Below are 20,556 nucleotides of genomic sequence, written 5' to 3' on the forward strand. Positions count from 1 at the left end.
CCCTGGCTGGACCTTGGGGAAGTCCTCATGACGCCGCAGGGAATTCCCACCCAGGGCTCAGCCAATCAGAGCCCTATACGAGCCTCCTGATAGGTGGGCCTGCCCTGGTAGCCAAGATTGGCCCACACCTCTCAGGCTGCCCTGTACTCTCAGCAGAACTCTGCCAAGTTCTATGTCCCTCTGCCTGCTGCTCCAGTAGCTCCTGGTGCAGTGGCAATAGCCCTCCACCAACTCTGCCTCACACCCAACCGGGACAGCAAGGGAGGTTGATCCTGCTGGCTCCTGAGCTGCTGTAGGTGGGTGGGTCCCAGCAGAAACGGTGTCAAGTGCAGCTGCCTTGGGTTCCCCATTCACGCTTAGATCTATTTGCTGATCTGGGTCAGGGAGCATCTCTACAGGACTGATGGATACCTTAGGGGTCAGATGGAAATGAAAACACTTTACAGAGTTCAGCCGTTTATTGCCTTCATGGGATGGGAGAAGAGGGGGAAGAGATGGGGTGAGAGAGGGGTGCCTCAGCTGAGCGCCAACTCCATCTGGTCAGAGCTGGCCAGAAAGGAGCAGGGGTGGGGACCAAGCACTGGCGATGCGGACACTTCCATGGGCCCCACCCCCTTGGGCCGTCCTCCCACACCCCTGCTAGCCTGATTGGCAGGCTGTGCCCACCCTCTCCAATCACGCCTGTGGTGGGTCCTGGTTGAAGGGCTGGAAGACAAGGAAGATGGGTTTGTCGGGCATCAGGATGAGGTTGAATATGGTGTCCACATCACTGAGATGCTGCAATTCAACCTTGAAGCTCTCCAGAATCTGAGAAAGAGGGGTTGTGGGCTTAGGAGAGAGGCAGGGAGGGTCTGTCTCCCCCAGGCCAGGCTTATTGACCTGTGAGCAGTGCCTGTTGAGTGTGATCTGAGAGGCTCCAAGGGGTCTACTGCCAGCTCCTACTGAATCCTGCGCAGAGCCTGAACACGCCACTAGTGCTTTGTCCCCTTGGTTCAGGCTTTCACTTTGGTTTCTACAAGACCTTTCCCACCCCACCCCCATCCCATCACCACTGTGGGGAACATATGACCAGGGAGCACCAGTGGGTGGTAAGTGGATTTGCCCAGAGAGGAGACAGCAGGGAATTGTGGAGGAGGGGAGACAAAGTAACGGGAGACAGATGTCCCCAGGCTTGACTCACATGGATGAGGAAGAGGGTCATCTCGAGCTCAGCAATCCGCCGACCCACGCACTGCCGTACACCCCAGCCAAAGCCCAGGTTCCGGAAGTGAATGAGGTCCCTGTCTTTACCCAGCCACCTGGTTGGGTCAAACTTGTCCGGATTCGAGAAGAAGGCAGGATCTCGGCCCATGGCATAGATGGCCACTTGTACCAATGTCTAGGGACACAGTGAGCAGAGGTCTGAGTAGGCCTCACCTCCTCACAGCCAGGAGCATTACCCGGCATCTCCACTCCCGGTCCCTAGCCTGGCTACCCAGCTGTGCAGCACAGGACGCTGCCCACTATGTGACCTTGAACGAGGCCTCCCCTCCTTCCCTGAGCCTCGCCCATTAAATGGGCGTGACTGAAGACACTAGGCCAGGCATGGCGCAAGGGATTGCCCTGCCCCTTTCCTCAGTACCAGAGGGTCCCCAGAGCCCCAGGCAGCCAGTGGGATCTCCCTCCTAACCCTACACTCCAGCAACATTCCAAAGACCATCACCCACTGTGTCCACCACCTCTGCCCTTCATTCGGACTTGGACCACTGCCACCAAGGACCCCACCAGCCAGCTCCAGGAAGAAAGGTAGGACAGGAGCCCCCATCGCCCCCATCTGTACGCAACTGCAATCTGCTCCTGGCCTTGTCTGTCTGACTGACAGAGCCTGCAGCCCTCCTGCTACACTTACCTTGGCAGGAATCATGTAATCTCGAAGAACCAAGTCATTTGCGAGGTATCTCTGTAGGGTCACGGAGATGGGGTGGAGTCTGCCAGTGAAAAGCGTTCAGAAGCTGATGCCCTAAGGCCTGGACGAAGCCCTGCACCTGGCGTGGCATCTCAGGCCCAGCTGCAGCACCCTGGAGGACCTGGAGGCAGGAGCCTTCTCCCTATTCCCAGCTATCTTCCCCAGACTTCCCACTTCCTGCTACCAGTCTCCTCCACCAGCGCGTTCTTGTAACCCTGTGCGCAGGCACAACCCTGCCCCTGCCCAGGGATTTGTGGGGCGGGGGGGTGGGGACAGGCATAGGTGGGGGTGGGCTTGCCTCAGTGTCTCCTTGATACTAGCTTTGAGGAGCGGGACCAATTGCAGCATCTTGCTTATGTCTCCCTGGGCCTGGCGCCGGGCATTCAGGACCTCCTCCCGCAGCATGTCCTGCACATTCAGGCTGCGTGCCATCTCATACAAGTGCCACTGCAATGTCATGGATGTCTGGCAGGGAGTGAGAGGGTACAGAAAACCAAGAGGACAGGTCACTCCTGGGGCACCTAGACCCAGGCTAAATTTTCGTTGCCAAACACCTCTCCCCACCCTTCTCCCAGTATCCAGAAACCACCATCCACAAAAAGCAAAACAATTCAGACGGCAAACGTCCAAGAAGGCTTTCTTGTGGCCCAGGCAGGAATGTTTGGGGCAGCACTTGTCCCTGCCCTCCCCCTCATGTCACCAGAGCCCACCCATCTCCCCAGCCAGTAGAGGGTCATCCACATAGCTAATGCCTTCTTCCAAAGGACTCCAGAGGCCCTAAGAGGCCAAATCCTACTTCTGTAACGGTTGTACTCCTGAATGATTGCCATTCATCTGGACATGCCTGTTAAATGACCAGCCCTCTCCCCAGTAGAACTTCCCCCTAAACTTAACATCTGCCTACAGCAGCACAGCATATAGTGAGGCTCAAAAATGCTGAAACCAGGGCTTCCCTGGTGACGCAGTGGCTGAGAGTCCGCCTGCCGATGCAGGGGACACGGGTTCGTGCTCCGGTCTGGGAAGATCCCACATGCCGCGGAGCGGCTGGGCCCGTGAGCCATGACCGCTGAGCCTGCGCGTCCAGAGCCTGTGCTCCGCAACAGGAGAGGCCACAACAGTGGGGGGCCCGCGTACCGCAAAAAAAAAAAAAAAAAAAAGCTGAAACCAGAACAACCAGACCTGTTTTCTATCAGTATTGCAATTAGCACATGGTATATACTGAGATTAATCTCAGTGTTGGCCCAAGGTCGTGACTGTTAACTTTCACTGAAGGTATGAGTGACCCTCGTCAAGCCCCACAGTTCAGATTCCTCAGCGGTGGGACCCTGGGCTGGAACAGCCCTCTGTCCTAGGGCTAGGATACGAGTTGTTGGCATATTATCTTACCAAGGACCATATTTTGGTCCAAGAGGTTTGGACATGCTCCTTCTTCTTCCCAGCAGAAACAATTGTGAAAAAATGTCATCCAGTCACTTCCTGGCTTGAAATCCTTGCCTGGCTCCCTGGAGTCCCCAGATCAAGTCCAGAGGCTCTGACCGGACCCATGGACCCCCTCCAACACTTGCCTGTTGCTCCCAGCCCACCGCCACCTCTCTCCAACATGCTCCTCATGCTCTAGCCACACTGAGCTACGCACAGCTCCTGAAGCCCAGAAATCTTCCTCATGCTGCTCCCTTTTCCTACAATTCCCTTCCCCAACCTAGGAAGCAAGTGTGTACTCCTTCCTCAAGGCTCAGATCAAATGCATGTATTTGTCTCGGTACTTCCAAGGCTTGACACAGAATGGGTACTCAGGAGATACTTGTTTAATAAGGTAGTCAACTAAGTTACTAGCTGTGTGACCTTGACAAAGTTCCTTAACCTCTCTGTGCCCCAGTTTCCTTATCTGAAAAAGGGTTGTTTGTGAATCCTAAATGAGTTAACACATGTGAAAAGCTTAGGACTCCCGCCTGCCACATAGTAATCGCTTAATAAATGTTACCTAAGAATAATAGCTGCTTTGGTGCAGGTGAGCTTTTTTCGGAGATCTCTTCTACATGACTGACAATGAACTATATTTAAAATATGCTCAAAGCCTCCATCTGTAGCCGAGGGACGGAAAGGCCTCCATTAGAGTACAATGTAAATATGATACGTAGGAAATCAAGTTATTCACCTAAGCATGACACATGCTTCTCCCCAGTCCTGAAATGCTATTCCTCCTCTGTCCTCCTGGCAATAAGAGGAAAGACAAATTGATTTTACTCTGTGGAGCATTCTCCCTGTCCTACAAGGCCATGTTAGTCTCTCCCTTCTTCTCAGCGTTGTCAGTACCTGGCACGTGCCTCATCACCCAGCCCTATAATACGGTGAGGTAGTCATCTGTGTCCATGCTACCTCCTTGTCATGGGCTGAATTGTGTCTCTCCCAAATTCATATGTTGAAGTCCTAACCCCCAGCACCTCACAATGTGACTGTATTTGGAGATAGGGCCTTTAAAAAAAAAAAAAAAAAGGCAATTAAGGTAAAATGAGGTCATGTGGGTGGGCCCTAACTGAATAGGACTGGTGTCTGTATAAGAAGAGAAGGAAGACCATGTGAAGATGTAGGAAGAAGACGGCCATCAATAAGCCAAGCAGAGGGGCCTCAGAGGAAAACAACCCTGCTGACATCTTGATCCAGAACTGCGAGACAATATATTTCTGTGGTTTAAACCACCCAGTCTGTGGTACTTTGTCATGGCAGTCCTAGCAAGCTAATATACTCTTCCTCTCTGAGCCATCTGGGAGATTTGAAGTCTACTATAGTCACCTTTATAGTCTCAGTGCCCAAATCATAACTAATAACCACGAAACACTAAAGAATTAACCCTCACCATCACATTAGCTTGAGAAAGTTTAAGGTATTGGAAAAAGGGATGGCACATAAGACAGAGAAGTTTTGACTTTCAAGAACAGAAGTTTCTGGGGCTTCCCTGGTGGCACAGTGGTTAAGAATCCGCCTACCAATGCAGGGGACACGGGTTCGAGCTCTGGTCCGGGAAGATCCCACATGCAGCGGAGCAACTAAGCCTACGAGCCACAACTACTGAGCCGGCGCTCTAGAGCCTGTGAGCCACAACTACTGAGCCCGTGTTCGCCAGAGCCTGTGCTCCACAACAAGAGAAGCCACCACAATGAGAGGCTTACGCACTGCAACAAAGAGTAGCCCCCGCTCGCCGCAACTAGAGAGAGCCTGTGCGCAGCAATGAAGACCTGACACAGCCAAAAATAAATAAACAAATTAATTAATTATTTATTTTTAAAAAAGGACTTGGCCATCCAGGACCTTTAAAAAAAAATAAAGAACAGAAGTTTCTGAGGTATTGTTCGGCCTCTGGGAGACACCACAGATGATGCCTTCAGACATCGGGACAGCTTTTCTGAGGTCCTGCCTTCCTTCCTGACTCAGAGTAAGCTGTGTCACCCACCTGTGCCTAGTCACTCCCTCCTCAGAGGCAAAGACAAAATGGTGGATCAGCCTCAAGGCATGCTCCATGCATGACCAGCTTGACCCGCCCTCCTAGGAGATTAGCATCTAGGAAGTAGAGTCAGGAGAGGGAGATGGACCCCACATGGACAGGGTTTCAGACAATGAGGCAGGCTAGTGGGAGGGGGCATAGGGGCACAGGAAGGGACAGGATGTGCCCCTACAGCCACCTCACTGTGTCCTCACCGTGTCCACGCCCCCTGCAAGCATCTCTGTAATGTTGGCCTTGACGTCCTCAGAGAGCAGCTTGTCATTTCCCAGGAGCCGGTAGAGGATACCTGGGTAATTGGTGAACTCTCTTTTCCGTCTCAGGTCCCAGTAGAAGTTCTCGGTGTATTTTTCAGCTGTGGGGCAGGAAGAAAGAAAATAGAGTGAGGCCAGGACTTCCCTGGTGGTCCATTGGTTAAGAATCTGTGCCTCCGCTGCAGGGGACACAGGTTAGATCCCTGGTTGGGGAACTAAGATCCCGCATGCCATACCATGCGGCCAAAAAAAAAAAAAAAAAATGGAGTGAGGCTCTCTGAAGAGGGGAGGGAAGGAGCACGATCTCTGGTGGGAGGTGGTACAGGGGCTTGGGGATTCTAGAGCCCTGCACTTTCTAAGCTGCCGTCTTTCTGAGCAGCAGTCTCTGCTAAATCCTCCATATCTGTTTTTTTGATTTATTGACCATAGCTCTTTGGGGTAAGTGATATCATCCCCATTTTACAGATAAGGAAACAGAGGTCCATCTAAGATAATGACTTGCCCAAGGTCACAAGGGTGTCAGGGGCAGGGGCAGGATTTGACTCCAGGCCTGGCATCTTCACCACATCCCAATCAGCCTTCTCCACCCTTTACCAATCTCTCTCACCAAAGTCCTACTCTGTCACCAAGCACAGCTGTGTCTGAAATACTGGTGCTTAACCCATGTTGGGAATCACGGGCTCCTTGGAAGAATATGATGGACCTCTTAAATCCTCTTTCTCCAGAAAAATCTAATCAGCCCACCATATTCAGGGGTTCCTGGGCCTTCCTGATGCCCATCCCTGCCCACCAGAGGGTGGGTTTTCTACATGGCAAGCCAGTGCTCATTGACATAACTTGGGACAAAGAGGCAGGCTGAGGTCTGGAGCTTCCAGCTGACTTTCTCTCTCCCTCTGTCCCTTTCTCCCCACTCCCCCAAATCTCATCCCTGCCAACCGAGGCCCGGATTTCCCATCTCCTGAGATAGACAGGGCTCTCCTGGCCCCCACATATGGCTGCTCAGGGTACAACCCTCACCTTTATTGAAAATTATGTCCCATGCGGCTACATGGTCTCTCCAGGTCTTGGTCCTGAACAGACGGAACAGGTCTGGAGGGAGGTTGAGCATGGGGACACTAGTGTGGAACATCTGGTAGACAGCATCGATGAACTTCTGGGCCTCAGGGTCCACTACTTCGTCCAGCATCCCCAGGCGCTCCCCAAACATGACATTGGTGATGGCTGCAGGGGAAGCAAGGTTGAGGAATCTCTTCCAACCCGACCATCTGAGGGCCTCTGCTCCCAGGAAACCATCCCTCCCAGCACATAAGAGCCCCTGCACCCAACCTCAGCTTCCTTCAGTAAAGAAGCTGAGGCCCGAGTCCCAAAGGGCTAAAATTGCAGGGCTAAGGAAAACTGCCTTTCTGGCGGCCAGTCAGGTCCTTCAGAGGGTCATGTGGCAGACCCTAAAAAGGGATCACTTGAGGGGGAAGCACAGCCTCCAGCCCAGGCTGGGATGAAACTGCTCAGCCCCTCTTCCCCCAGCGCCCTCAGCAGCCTCTCGGCTTTCCTCCTGGAAAGAGAGGTTTCTCGTCTATAATTGACCAAAGTGGCTAAATACTTCCTGAAACATGTCAGATGGGTGCCTGGGGGACATCAGTCCCTGGTAATTGGCCATCCAGGGCCCACTCTGGCTGGACATAAGAAGACACAACAACTCCAAGGTTTTCCTACCTCCTGGGTCAGCAATCTGAACGCTGATTTCATGCCAAACTCTGGGTACTCCAAATCTCCTGAAGAGATTTGAGCCCCCATGAGCCCCCATCAAGCCACAGGGCCTTTGCATGTGCATGTTTCCTCTGCCTACGCTGTCCAACCTCCTTATTCCATCTGGATAATTCTTACACATCCTCCAATACCCTGCTCGGATTAACCACCCAACCCTCCCCTTCCCTCCCAGACCTAAAGGGAAGGTCTCTGTCCCAGGAGATTTGCGGAATGAAGGACCAAGCCAAGCCTGGCTTTTGGAGGAAAGTGGCAATCGGGACCTACATTTTAGAGACTCTTGTCCCCATAGCTTGAATCAGATGAGAGCGTGCAGCTCCCCCTGGGTGGCTCATGGCAGAGAATGTGTTCAGCGGCTCATCTCAAGCCAATCCCGACACTTCTTCAGGGTCTGTGTTGGGTCTCTAGGTGGGACGCTGGGTTCTCCCACCCCCAAGACTGTGGCCAGGTAGGTTCAAGCCCCTTACACTCAAAGGCGAAGCGAAACAGGTCTTCCCTGATGTCCCCTGAGAACTTTCCAGAGCCCTGCTGCTTGATGCGCCTGTGCAGGACGCCGACGAAGTCCTGAGACACTGGGGTCAGCAAGGGAATGAAGTTCTTTATGGCCTCTGGAGCCATCACCTCCGTGTTCAGGACCAACCGGTCTTTCTTCCAAGCTCCTGCCTTCCTGAGAAAACATGGGCCCTCGGGCCCTCACGGTCACAAACCCCAGGCCTGGCAAACACAGAGGGGGCTGACTTGGCTCTCCCAGGAGGCTGAGCCACAGCTCAGAGTCCAGCACTCCATCCGCGTCCTCCTCTGCCCTCACCTCCTCCCAGCTTCTGCCTGGCCTGGGCGGGGCAGCGGGGAGAGAAGTGGGGAGGTGTGTGACAAGAAAAAAAGAGGCTGAAGGAGAACAAAACCCCAACCCTGCTCTACTGTCTCTGCTGCTGCTGCTTCAAGCCAGAGAAATCATATTCGTAGAGCCTTTAAGCAACTTTCCAACCCTCTAGTCTTTGCCTCTGCTACAGGCCTGCCCTCCTCACCACTTCCCCTTGCTCCTGGCCAATCTCACCTCCTACCATTCAAGGGCCCCTCTACATCACCTTTTCTGACCCCTGCACAGACACAATTGACCAACCTCTGCACCCCCAACACGTCCCATTAATCACATTGGTGGGGAATCTCAGGTGCCCAGAATAGGGTTAATGCCCATTCTTATTCTCAGCTTATGGCCCATTCTTGAAAATAAATCCATGCAAAGCCCTCTTTGTCATTTTGGGGCTTTGTTTATTTACAAGCATGTTATTATGAACTCACCACCCAGCAGAAAAACTAGGAACTTGACAATAATCTACAGATGCCCACCTGGTCCTCCCACATCCTGCCTCCCCGGCTAAGGGGACCATCAACCTGGATCCCTTGTTTGCTTTTGTATATAGTTTTATCTGACCGACATGTATTTCTAAAACATACTTTTTAAATATGTATACTTGTTTTCAACTTCTTCTAAAAGCTGTCGTGATTTGCTTTGTTCCCTCAATTTCATATTTCTAGGTATCATCTGTACTGTTGTGAGTCACTGAGTCTGTTCTTTTTGACTGGGGTATGCCACTGTCATTCATTCATGCTCCTGTTGGGCATTTAAGTGGTTTCCAGGTTCTCACTATTATGAACAACCCTGTTGCAAACATTCTAGTACGTGTTCGCCTCGGGGGGGCAGGATATTCTTTGGAGTATATGCTTGAGAGCAGAACGGCTGCATTGTAAGCATGTGAACATTCAACAGCAGGAAGTAATGTCCAACCATTTTCCAAAGTGATGCCATCAGTTTTCAGCCCCACTAGCAAACTATGAGCATTCTAGTTGCTCTATATCCTCACCAACACTTGCTATGGTCACATTTTAAATTTTTGATGAGCAATTTGGCGGAAAACGGTACCTATTACATTTAAATACACTGATTTGTTCATGTTTCTCACTGTTCCTTTAGGCTATAAGGGACTCACGGTGGCAGGGCCCTGCCCTACTTGTGACTCAGAACCCAGCACAAGGACTGGTACATAGTAGACACTCAATAAAATGGGACTTAATGAATGAACCAGTAAATGAGGACTTTTCAAGGTCTTTAATTACTCAGTAAGATCTTCTGCCTGACCATGTCGCGGAGGGTTGGCAGGGCAGTTCACCATCCCCATCATCTGTTTTATGGAGGCAGGAAGATGACAGGGATTTGTCTAGAGGCCCCAGCTAGAAAGAAAAGGCAGGGCACGCATGGCCCCAGCCCCTCACCCCCAGCCTCTGCCCTCGCCACAGCTGCCCATCATCTCCCTCCAGCCCCTGGGAGATGGCCCAAGACTCACTTCAACAGGACCCCGATGGGTTTCTCGTAATACTGGTGATAGGCAACCCAGGGTGGGATGTTGTATCGTTCTGGGTTGGGTCCCTCGAACTTAAAGAGAAGGGCCACATCTTCAGGGTCGATGATATAAACTGACTCCAAATTGCCGAGCTTCTCTCTGGAGGGGCAGAGAAGGGGTGCTGTGATGTAAGGTTTGAGGAGACCCACGCACACCCTGCGCAATCAGGACACAGTTCTCGGCTCGTCTGTAACCACCTTGTGGCTGACAGCGCAGAGCAGACAGGCCTGGGAGTGGATTCCGTTCCACAGCCTCCTCGCTGTGTGACCTAAGTCCCTTACCCTCTCTGAGTCTCAGTTTCCTCAGTGGAGATAAATGCAGTACCTGTCTTACAGCTGCTGAAGGATAAGATGATATGAAGCCTAGGGGTGTGATTCCCGTGAGACGTTCTATAAGTGACAGCTTTGTGCTTCTCTTATCATCACAGTGGCGCCTGCCTACCTCAGCACATCCCCAAGACTTACCCAGGGCCTTCTATGGACCATCAAGTTCTCCATGTTCATTCTTCCTTTGTGTCCACACTCTCAGCACCCTCCACCCTCTCACCCAGGCAGAGCTCAGAAACATGGCACCTTCGTGGCAGCTTGGGGTGACCCTGTACTGAAGTGATTCCATTCAGCTTGTCAGGCAAGCCAGGCACCGGGCCAGGCAACCCCTTCTAGGCTCTAGGATTGAAGTTCTGGGAGTGGCTGCCCTGCCCCCTGGAATCAGAGGTCCAACAAAGTACCTTGTCGCTATTAAAATAAAACCACAGTAAAACGTCAGACCCAGGGTATAAATATACCTCAGAGCACTTTGCAGAGAGTATTAAAGCACAGCTATTGTGAAACAACAGAAAATTCTACTTCTCACTTGCATCTGCCTTTTGCATAAGAAAGTTAATTCAAGATACCCTTTAAAAAAAAAAAAAAAGGTCATGAAGAACCTACGGGCAAGAAGGGAATAAAGACGCAGACCTGCTAGAGACCGCACTTGAGGACATGGGGAGGGGGAAGGGTAAGCTGGGACAAAGTTAGAGAGTGGTAGTATATATATGGACATGTATACACTACCAAACATAAAATAGCTAGTGGGAAGCAGCTGCATAGCACAGGGAGATCAGCTCGGTGCTTTGTGACCACCTAGGGGGGTGGGATAGGGAGGGTGGGAGGGAGGGAGACGCAAGAGGGAAGAAATATGGGAAGATATGTACATGTATAACTGATTCACTTTGTTATAAAGCAGAAACTAACACAGCATTGTAAAGCAATTATACTCCAATAAAAATGTTAAGAAAAAAAGGAATTAAACATATTTATAAATTATGTTCTTAGAGTAAAATAGCAAAATAAAAGATACTTATTTCTAAAGAAAAAGAAAAAAGACACACGTTAAGGTAAAATATCATGGAACATACAGGTATAAGCCAAATTCTCATTCTCTCTCTCTCCCCCCTCCCTCCCCTCTCTTCCTCCCTCTTCCTGGAGAAAGGAGAGGGAGGGGGAAGGGGGAAGAGAAGGATGGGGAGATGGAAAGAGCACTGCTTTAACCACTGACCCATAGAGCCTGGGCCTACCTTCCGCAAGTCTCCTTGGCGAGCCATGGCCTCCTTTTTTTTTTTGAATTTTAATTTTATTTTTTATACAGCAGGTTCTTATTAGTTATCTATTTTATACATATTAGTGTACATATGTCAATCCACGGCCTCCTAGAAAATCCTCTCAGTGTTTTTCCCAGCTGCCACACGGCCTCAAACCACTGACTCCATTAAAAAAAAAAAGCTAAGCAAAGTCCTTGAACTGCTATTGTTATTATCAATTCCACCTCTGGGAATCTAGCCCAAGGCAGCTATCTGACATCAGACAATGATGCCTGATGGATGAGAATGTTCATAGCAAAAAAATGGAAAAGGATGTGTAATAGCAAAAAAAAAAAAACCTAGAGTGGACTAAATGTCCACTTTAAAGAACTGGCTAAAAAAATATACCTTATCCATGCTATGGGTTACTATGCTGCCTTTTCAAATTATCTTAAAGTGAGAAAAGAGAAAAGAGAAAAGAAGTCCTCCATACATTGCTATAGGACAACGCCAAACAGCATATAAATATATTCACATTCTGAATGGAATATAAATATTATCAAAACTGAGATTGTATCTGATTTCAATTTTTCTAAATTGTTTGATAAAGAACAGGGACAGCCTTGTATTAAGGAAAAATCCACAAAACTTGTATTTTAAATTCCTCACGTTCATTTAGAAGTTTGTTATTTCAAGGCTATAGCTAGAATAGTGACACACTGAACTGTAAGTTAGACAATCAAGATTCCAGCCTTGGGTTCGCCCTGATGAGCCGTGTGACATTGGTAAGACCCTTCTCCTCTCCGGGCCTCAGTTTCCCCATCTGTAAAGTGGGGATAATAGCACCAACTTTAAGGACATGTGCCAAGGCTCAGATGAAAGTGACTCAGAAAGTAGAAAGGGGTTTTATAAAATAAAGAGCTCCTACGGGGACTAGGGGCAGGAAGGATGAGGCGGGGTGGAAGAAGGGGATAACGAGAGAGCTCCATGAAGTGAGGTTGGGGATAGAGGCCTGGAAGAGAGAAAGAGACAGACAGACAGACAAGGAAGAGAGACTCAGGAGCAGACTTCTCCCAAGCCTGACATTCAGTCTGGCGGGGTGGGGGGGCAGGCAGCGCCCTGCCTCCAGCCAGCTATAAAAAAGTCACTTAAGACTTCAAAAGGCATTGTGGGAGAGGGAGGAAGTGACCCTGACTAGGGAGCAGCTGGTCCCCTACACAAACTAGCCTCCTCCCCCAGCCCACCTATCCAACCAGCTAACATGTCCTACATGCCCTTCTCTCATCTCAACCCTTTCACTTAAAGTAAAAGTAAAGTGTTGTCCCTCCTGGTGTCCCCTCCCTGCCCTCCCATCCCCCTCACCTATGCTCTCAGAAAAGCACTCAGGTGTGTCTTGAAGCCCACCCACCTTAGAAACTGCTAGACCAGAACAAGTGAGGCCTCCCACCAAGGGCAGCCCCCAGACCCCACCTCCATCCCAGGGCAAGAAGGTGGGGTACACAGTGATCAAAAGACCGAAGGCCCTTCCTCCTGGCAGGAAGCTAGGCAGAAGCTTGGGGAAGAGGGGCTCCAGCCAGGCCTAGTGGAAGGGACAAAATCAGCTGCTCCAGAGCTGCACAGGGCCAAGGGCCGAGGCCAGCGCCCCAGCAGGACCGGGTTCTAGCTGAGGGACCAGGGCAAGAATCCTAACCTCTCTGAACTTCATTGTCTTCTGATAATAGGGATGATAAACTTACCTTGCAAGGTGTGCTGCGGATAATGGATGTAGGGAGGCATTTGTCAGGGCTTGTTCTCTTAGCATTCCCACCTCCCTAAAGTTTCAAAGGGTATAGGACCTGGGGACTGTTGAGGCCTCAGGGCTGGGAAGTGAACCCACTGTCTGGGAAGCCTTATCCCTTCTCCTGCCACCCCCAGGCAGGAAGAAATAAAGCCAGAGGTGAACAAGAGCCTGGAAGGGGAGGGCAGACCATGCGAGGAGAGGGGAGCCCAGCAGGGCTGCCCTATCCCACCAGCCCCCAACCTCTGCCAGGCTTACCTGTAAATGGGGCCATACTTCTGGAAGTTCTGGACGTGGTGATAGTGGATTTTCTGTGAGCCCTTCTCCCTCCAGAAACGGTATAGGTTAAGCCAGCCATTGTCACCAGGGGTGGGGATCTCGTTGAAGGGGCGAGGGGTTTTAGTGGAGATGCCGGCTCCCTCTCCAGTGCCCACCCTGGGATGCCCCAGGCCCTCCCGCGGGGTGCTCAGGAGGGGCTGGCAGCCTCTGACCAGGACTGAGTGGAGGGGAAGCCCCCTGGCCAGCATGCTGCCCCTACAACTGCTCCTACTGCAGCAGGGCCTGACGAGGTGACTCTGGCCCTGGGCCCCTGGGGCCCAGCTTATAACCACCAGCTCAAGGTTAAGCGAGAAGCTGACAAAGCGGTCAGCCTCCCTCCTCCTCCCGCTGGCTCCAGCCCACATAGCCCCTCCCAGACTCGAGAACTGTAAAGAAAGAATGTTGTCCACCATTCCAGTTCTACAAAGATCAAGCCATTAGCCACTGCGGTCACCCACCTGAGGGGAATCCCTCCGTGCACCCTGAGGGAGACTTCAGGATGAAGAAAAACAGGAAGCATTTGGATTATACTGGCCCCTAGAGAGTTAAGATGTATATCTAAGGAAAACTTTCCATGCCCCTGGACTCTTGCACCTTCCCCTACCTAGAAAAGCACTAAAAGCATTAACTTGAGATGTCTGTTGATTGTGATTAGCAATAATCTTTTCATGTTAGGCTACATGGTTTTTTTCCAGCAAAAAGTTCATATAAATCGTGGCTTCTCCCTTACTTTTCTGGAGCAGACCCTCAGAGCTATCTGAAAGGCTGTCTCCTAGGCGATAGTCCTGTAGGGTAGCAACACTTGCCACCCCAAAATGTCTCTTTGGGATGCAGATTATTTCAAGATGAGAACAATCAAGGCCCAAAAGACTTGGGAAGAGACTGACCTTCCCTTTAACCGCCTGAAGAAGAAGTTAGATAGAAGGCCTGTTTCAGGAATCACCAAAGACATCGGCAAAGAATGTGGACTAAGTGTGGTGAGGGAAATTCTTAGAGACCAGAGACCACTCTGCATCCCATAATCTCTGCATGGCCAGCAAACATTTATTTACCAAACATTTGCTTTCCCATCTCCACGTCCCTTCAAAGTCCTAAACCCCTACCTCTGGCATCCTCTTTTGTCTCCAGCTGAAGACGGTGCTTTAGGTGACATTTTCAGCTATTTTGGCGAGTTAGTTTTTCTGAGTCTCTCCCATGTATGTGTGTTTTCTTTTTTTAAAGATTTATTTATTTATTTCGGATATGGACCAATTTTAAAGTCTTTATTGAATTTGTTACAATATTGCTTCCGTTTTATGTTTTGGTTTTTTTGGCCACGAGGCATGTGGGATCTTAGCTCCCCAACCAGGGATCGAACCTGCACCCCCTGCACTGGAAGGCGAAGTCCTAACCACTGAACCACCAGGGAAGTCCCTAGATGTGTTACTAAATTTTGTTTTATTTTCTTCTGATGAGACATCAGTCTCATGTCAATTTCATTCTTAGACCAGCCAGAAGAAACTAGAAGGGTAGAGGAAAACGTCTTCCTCCCCAACAGGTGGCAATGAGGGTGGGATGCAACTTTACTGGCTGGACACTACTCACTCCAAAGCTGCTACAGTTAAGAGACCCTGGGATAACTGACAAAAGGCCCCAGAATGTAAGAATTCTTACTATGTCAGTCTCCCGGATCTCTGCCTTCAGGGTCTGTTGGAAATGAGACTGGTGAGTTTTTCTCTTTTCTAAAATAGATTAGCTGGAGAAAATATCTGTGGGCAGCTCCTTGGGTTGGGTAACTCTTGGTTTGAAATTTGGCAGGGTACCCTTGCTTTGTTGATTCTTCTGCTCCCAGAAATGGTCACTGTTTTCCTTTGTCTCTGTTTCTGGTGTCCTTTCTCATAAGGAGGAAAACCATTCAAAGGATTAGGTTTTCCCTTCATCTTGTTCTATGTCTTGAGAGCTTGGCTTGTAAACCAGTGAGAATAGTCTCTCTGGTCTCTGCCACCTGGAAGGTGCACACGTCAGTGTGCATTTGGCAGCCTGTTGAAGAGACTGGGATTCCTAGCAGTCTTTGTCCAGCCATGCCAGCTCTCAGGGGAGTTTATCATATAGGGTCCCAGTCCATATGGGGGCCTTTGTCATCTCAACCCTCATTGCTTTATTAGTGATGTGACAAAGGTCTTTAATTTCTTAGACTATTTTTTTTTGCGGTACGCGGGCCCCTCACTGTTGTGGCCTCTCCCGTTGCGGAGCACAGGCTCCGGACGCGCAGGCTCAGCGGCCATGGCTCACGGGCCCAGCCGCTCCGCGGCATGTGGGATCTTCCGGGACTGGGGCACGAACCCGTGTCCCCTGCATCGGCAGGCGGACTCTCAACCACTGCACCACCAGGGAAGCCCTCTTAGACTATTTTTGAGACTAAACTTTCTGGATCTTGTGAGGGCTACATCCTTTACACTATCTTGTAGGGATGCCTCTTACACCTTATTGGTTTGAGTCACTATTAGGACCCTACTTGGCAACGGCCAGACGATGGATCCTTTAAATTGGAAAAACGTCTAAATTGATAAAATATTTTAGAGAGCTCTCATCATAAATAGCTATTTTATTGGTACCTATGAAAAGAATAAACTAAAGGGTGGATACAAGAAATATAACAACTAATTTTAAGAACTCCCTAATGAGAATAAAAAACAAAACAAAACAGTTTGGGAAGCCTTAAAGAGTTTGGTATCCCAGCTTCCCCTCATAGGGAACAAGGTGGAAATTTTTAAAGGGTTATTTAAAAATAAGGTAAATAAAACAAATATTGAAAATAGTGGAGAGATTCCCTGGTGGCACAGTGATTAAGAATCCACCTGCCAACGCAGGGGACACGGGTTCGATCCCTGGTCCGGGAAGATCCCACATATATGCTGCGGAGCAACTAAGTCCATGGGCCACAACTACTGAGCCTGCGCTCTAGAGCACGTGAGCCACAACTACTGAGCCCACGTGCCACAACTACTGAAGCCCGTGTGCCTAGAGCCCATGCTCTGCAACAAGAGAAGCCACAACAATGAGAAGCCCGTGCACCGCAACGTAGAGTAGCCCCTGCTCGCTGCAACTAGAGAAAGCCCGCGCACAGAAACGAAGACGGAACACAGCCAAAAATAAAAACAAATAAATAAATAAATTTATTTTAAAAAAAGAAAGTAGTGGAATAAAGAGAAATCAGGAAGGGAAGAGTCACTGGACTCTTCCAGCAGAATGGAAATCTTTAGATGGTTATTAAGAAATGGGATAAATAAAACAGACATTGATGGGATTAAAACAAAGATTTTAATACAGCCTTACCTAACACTGGATGGGCCAAAGGGACCCCCTATTGATCCCCTCAAACATTAAAGGGCCCCAAACATGTCTACTCTATTTACCCCTACTTTAGAAAAATTTTAGAGGCTGGAAGAAAAAAAAATACACTGAAAAACCTGACCAGCAATCGCTTAGGGCAACAGTTAGACCAATTAATCAAGTTAAAGAGCCACAGAAGGCCCTGGGACCCTTTGCTCCCCACCTCAGTGGGGACCCAAAACCTTTTAAACAGGAGTGGATAAAACAGCCAGGGGATACAAGGAAAGAGTTCCTGGGACTCCTTGTGAAACCGAGTCCCCCTAAAACCGAGTTCCCCTGCCAAGTTTATGATTAACCTCTCTATCCAAAACTTTATTCCCTTTCTTGTCCCATTCCTGTTTCCCTTAGGATTGAGGTGTATCAAAGAAAAAGGGAGATTAAAACTGAGCAGGACCCTGTAGGGCCTTCCCCATGACAAGACCCCACTGTGTCCCCCACTCCTTTTTTGTAGAAAAAACTTTAGTCTCCTAGACCTTCCCCAAGTTTCCAAGAGCAGGCAGAAGAAGTTAATAAGAGAAGTGAGGGAATGCAGAAACAAAGGAAAAGCAGTCGTCAATCAAGAAAAGTAATGGTAGCTTAAACAACAGTTCAGTGATAAAACAGAGTCCCAGTTCCTCCTCAAGGGCTATAGATAACAATCTGGTGCATATCTTAGAGTTGTTCTGCAGAAATTAAGACCACCCCACACCTGGTAAAGGATGGTGGAGCCCAGACTGGTTGGAACCAGAAGATTGGTGATAAAGATTCCTGAAATATCACCCTGCTACCTCACCACCAGCCAATCAGAAGAAAGTCCACAAGCTGCAACCATCACCCCTAAAGTTGCCTTTAAAAACCCTTCCCTGGTGGTCCGGTGGTTAAGAATCCGCCTTCCAATGCAGGGGACGTGGGTTCGACCCCTGGTCGGGGAACTAAGATCCCACATACCGCGGGGCAACTAAGCCCGAGTGCCACAACTACTGAGCCCACACTCCGCAAACTACAGAACAGAGCCTCCACTCTGGAGCCCCTGCACCACAACTACAGAGCCCATGTGCTCTGGAGCTCACGCGCCGCTATTAGAGAGTCTGTGCGCTGCAGTGAAGATCCCATGTGCCACAACTAAGACCCGATGCAGCCAAAAAAAAAAAAAAAAATACCCTTCCCTGAAAGCCACAGGGGGGTTCAGGTGTTTTGAGCATAAGCTGTCCATTCTCATTGCTTAGTGTCCTGCAATAAACGCTGTACTTTCTTTCACCACAACCCAATGTCAGTAAATTGGCTTTGCCGTGGAGTCGGGTAAGTGGACCCAAATTCGATTTGGTAGCAGGGGTAAGATAAAGACTTGCTGATGGGGTCCTAATGGAGGCTATGGTTAAAGGTATAAGAGTTAACAGAATCGGGATGAAAGTTTATAAGGAAATTGGTGTATCTGAATGGGCTTTTTGTAATATGGTTGCATCTCTTTTGCCTGATGGTACTGTGAGGATAGACATTGTGTCTCACTGGGGAACGCTTCCCCCACCTGGTATTTTAAGACAGGGCATAGAAATCCAACCTTCAGGCAATGTTAACTGAACATGCTATAGAAACCGGCAGGGTTGCCTGAACCCACACAGTGTGAGGTAAAACCTGGGGACTAATATTCAGGTGCTAACATTAGCAATAGTGAAAGATTTTTGCCTCTAGGGTGAACTGGTCTGGGGTTGACTTGTGCGCTTGGAAAGAGGGTCTTCGTTGAATGCCTCATGCAAACTTTTGAAGGCATGATACACTGAACCCTGACATTGTAGAATATAAAAATCCTTTGATTTCTAGTTTAGTTGGAAATCTCTCTGATACAAAGAAGCAAATTAAAGAAAATATAGTTGGGCAAATCAATCTTTTGGTATCATTTAGACAGCAGCCCAGTTCTTCAGGAAATTGAAAGCAACTTTGTCTTGCAAAACTTACAAAATCAGAAATATAAATACAGCATGCAATAGCCTGAGACTGAGCTTAGTTAATTTGATCAGGTAGAACTTGAAACCAAAGGAAAAAAGAGGAAAAGTGACCTTTTAAAAACTACAAACTGGGGCTTCCCTGGTGGCGCAGTGGTTGAGAGTCCGCCTGCCGATGCAGGGGACACGGGTTCGTGCCCCGGTCCGGGAAGATCCCACATGCCGCGGAGCAGCTGGGCCCGTAAACCATGGCCGCTGAGCCTGCGCGTCCGGAGCCTGTGCTCCGCAACGGGAGAGGCCACAACAGTGAGAGGCCCGCGTACCGCAAAAAAAAAAAAAAAAAAAAAAAAAAAAAAAAAAAAAAACTACAAACTGCTGGAAAGGTTCCCTTACCCAAAATCTTGTTCACAGCCTGATTCTAGTTCATGCCTGATTCATGGCTAAAATTTTTAAATGAAAGCTATGAGGTCTCTGGTTGTGTCTGTCTATAGGTCTCAATGTGTATATTATTGGTGTGGTATTTTTCTACCTCTTGATAGTATTGCCAATATTAATTTGTGAAAGAGCTTTATTTAATTGGCTTAAAATTAAGCACTTATAAATGAAATATTTCTAAATTTCAAAAGTGTAATAGAAACGAACCCAAATGTTTTTCAAGTTCATGTGATGTAGGACTACTCTTTAGTAAATAAAAGCAAATTTTTAATTATTGGTTTAATTTAAATAGGCATGTCTTAATGTTACCAGCATTAAACTTAAAACTCAAAACTTTTATTCTACCCAAGTTTACCAAAAGTCAAATAAGTTTATGTTATCTCTGTTACAAAATTTGTCAGCAAGAAAAATATCTTGGGATGATGGGTGATTTAAGAGAGGAAAAAACAGTGTTTCAGCAGAAACTGTAACACAACGGTTGTGGATATTAGATTCTAGTTCTGTGTATCATCTTTGAGGTTTTGTTTTTCTATAAACTGGACTGTATCCTGAATTCTTATAGTTTCCTCAAAGATTTGACTACAAAGCTCCAAACTTTTCCAATTTTTCTCCTACTTTGACTTGGAATCATTGAGAACTAAAACTGCACTTTTCTGAAGCCCTGCAAACTAAATCTAGATGACTTGATAGAAATTTCAGAGAAATCACAAGAGCTCATGTTTAGGCAATTTTAATTTCTGTTGTCTGGGCCACTCAGGAAGCTTACCTAAATACCTGACAACATCATCAGAGACATTTCAAACTTCAAAAGGTGCTTCGACTCTGACGTCTGGAAGTCTTCTTGACTGACAGCTCTCAGGACTCAGACACTGGGTTTGTAATTTGCTCCAATCCTTAATGCCTCTTATTAAATACCCGATTGCTTGCACCTCATAGGCCTAACTTTGAGAATCCCCCTGTATCACCATTTCCTAAAATGAATTTTACTGACCTGCTGTCAGGGCTAAGAGAGTGGTTTAAGGAAGTGGAACAATTGACCAACTCAGCTTCTGGACGGTGAAAATTCTTAAAAAGTTTCAAAGGCAGGACTGTAGGGAAGCAAAACTTGCCAACCCAAAATGTCTCTTTGGAATGCAGATTATTTCAAGATGAGAACAATCAAAAGACTCAGGAAGAAACTTTTGACCTTCTCCCCAACTGCCTAAAGAAGTTAGATAGAAGGCCTGTTTCAGGAATCACCAGAGACATCGGCAAAGAATATGGGCTAAGTGTGGTGAGGGAAATTCTTAGAGACCAGAGACCACTCTGCATCCCATAGT

At 48.6% G+C, this 20,556-nt stretch overlaps 1 protein-coding gene across 1 annotated transcript; it reads right to left on the reverse strand.

The window, feature by feature from the left end:
* Window positions 1-675: 675 nt before the first annotated feature.
* On the reverse strand, window positions 676-13,720 carry CYP11A1 (cytochrome P450 family 11 subfamily A member 1; the record flags this gene model as incomplete). Its single annotated transcript, XM_082647045.1, has 9 exons — window positions 676-807; window positions 1,181-1,378; window positions 1,889-1,967; window positions 2,244-2,410; window positions 5,639-5,796; window positions 6,713-6,916; window positions 7,927-8,126; window positions 9,802-9,957; window positions 13,452-13,720. The coding sequence occupies 9 exons, from the start codon at window positions 13,718-13,720 to the stop codon at window positions 676-678; spliced, it is 1,563 nt and encodes a 520-aa protein (XP_082503171.1).
* Window positions 13,721-20,556: the final 6,836 nt, after the last annotated feature.

Source organism: Grampus griseus (assembly GCF_964374135.1).
Source record: "Grampus griseus genome assembly, chromosome: 2".
In the NCBI taxonomy this organism is placed as follows: Eukaryota; Metazoa; Chordata; class Mammalia; order Artiodactyla; family Delphinidae; genus Grampus; species Grampus griseus.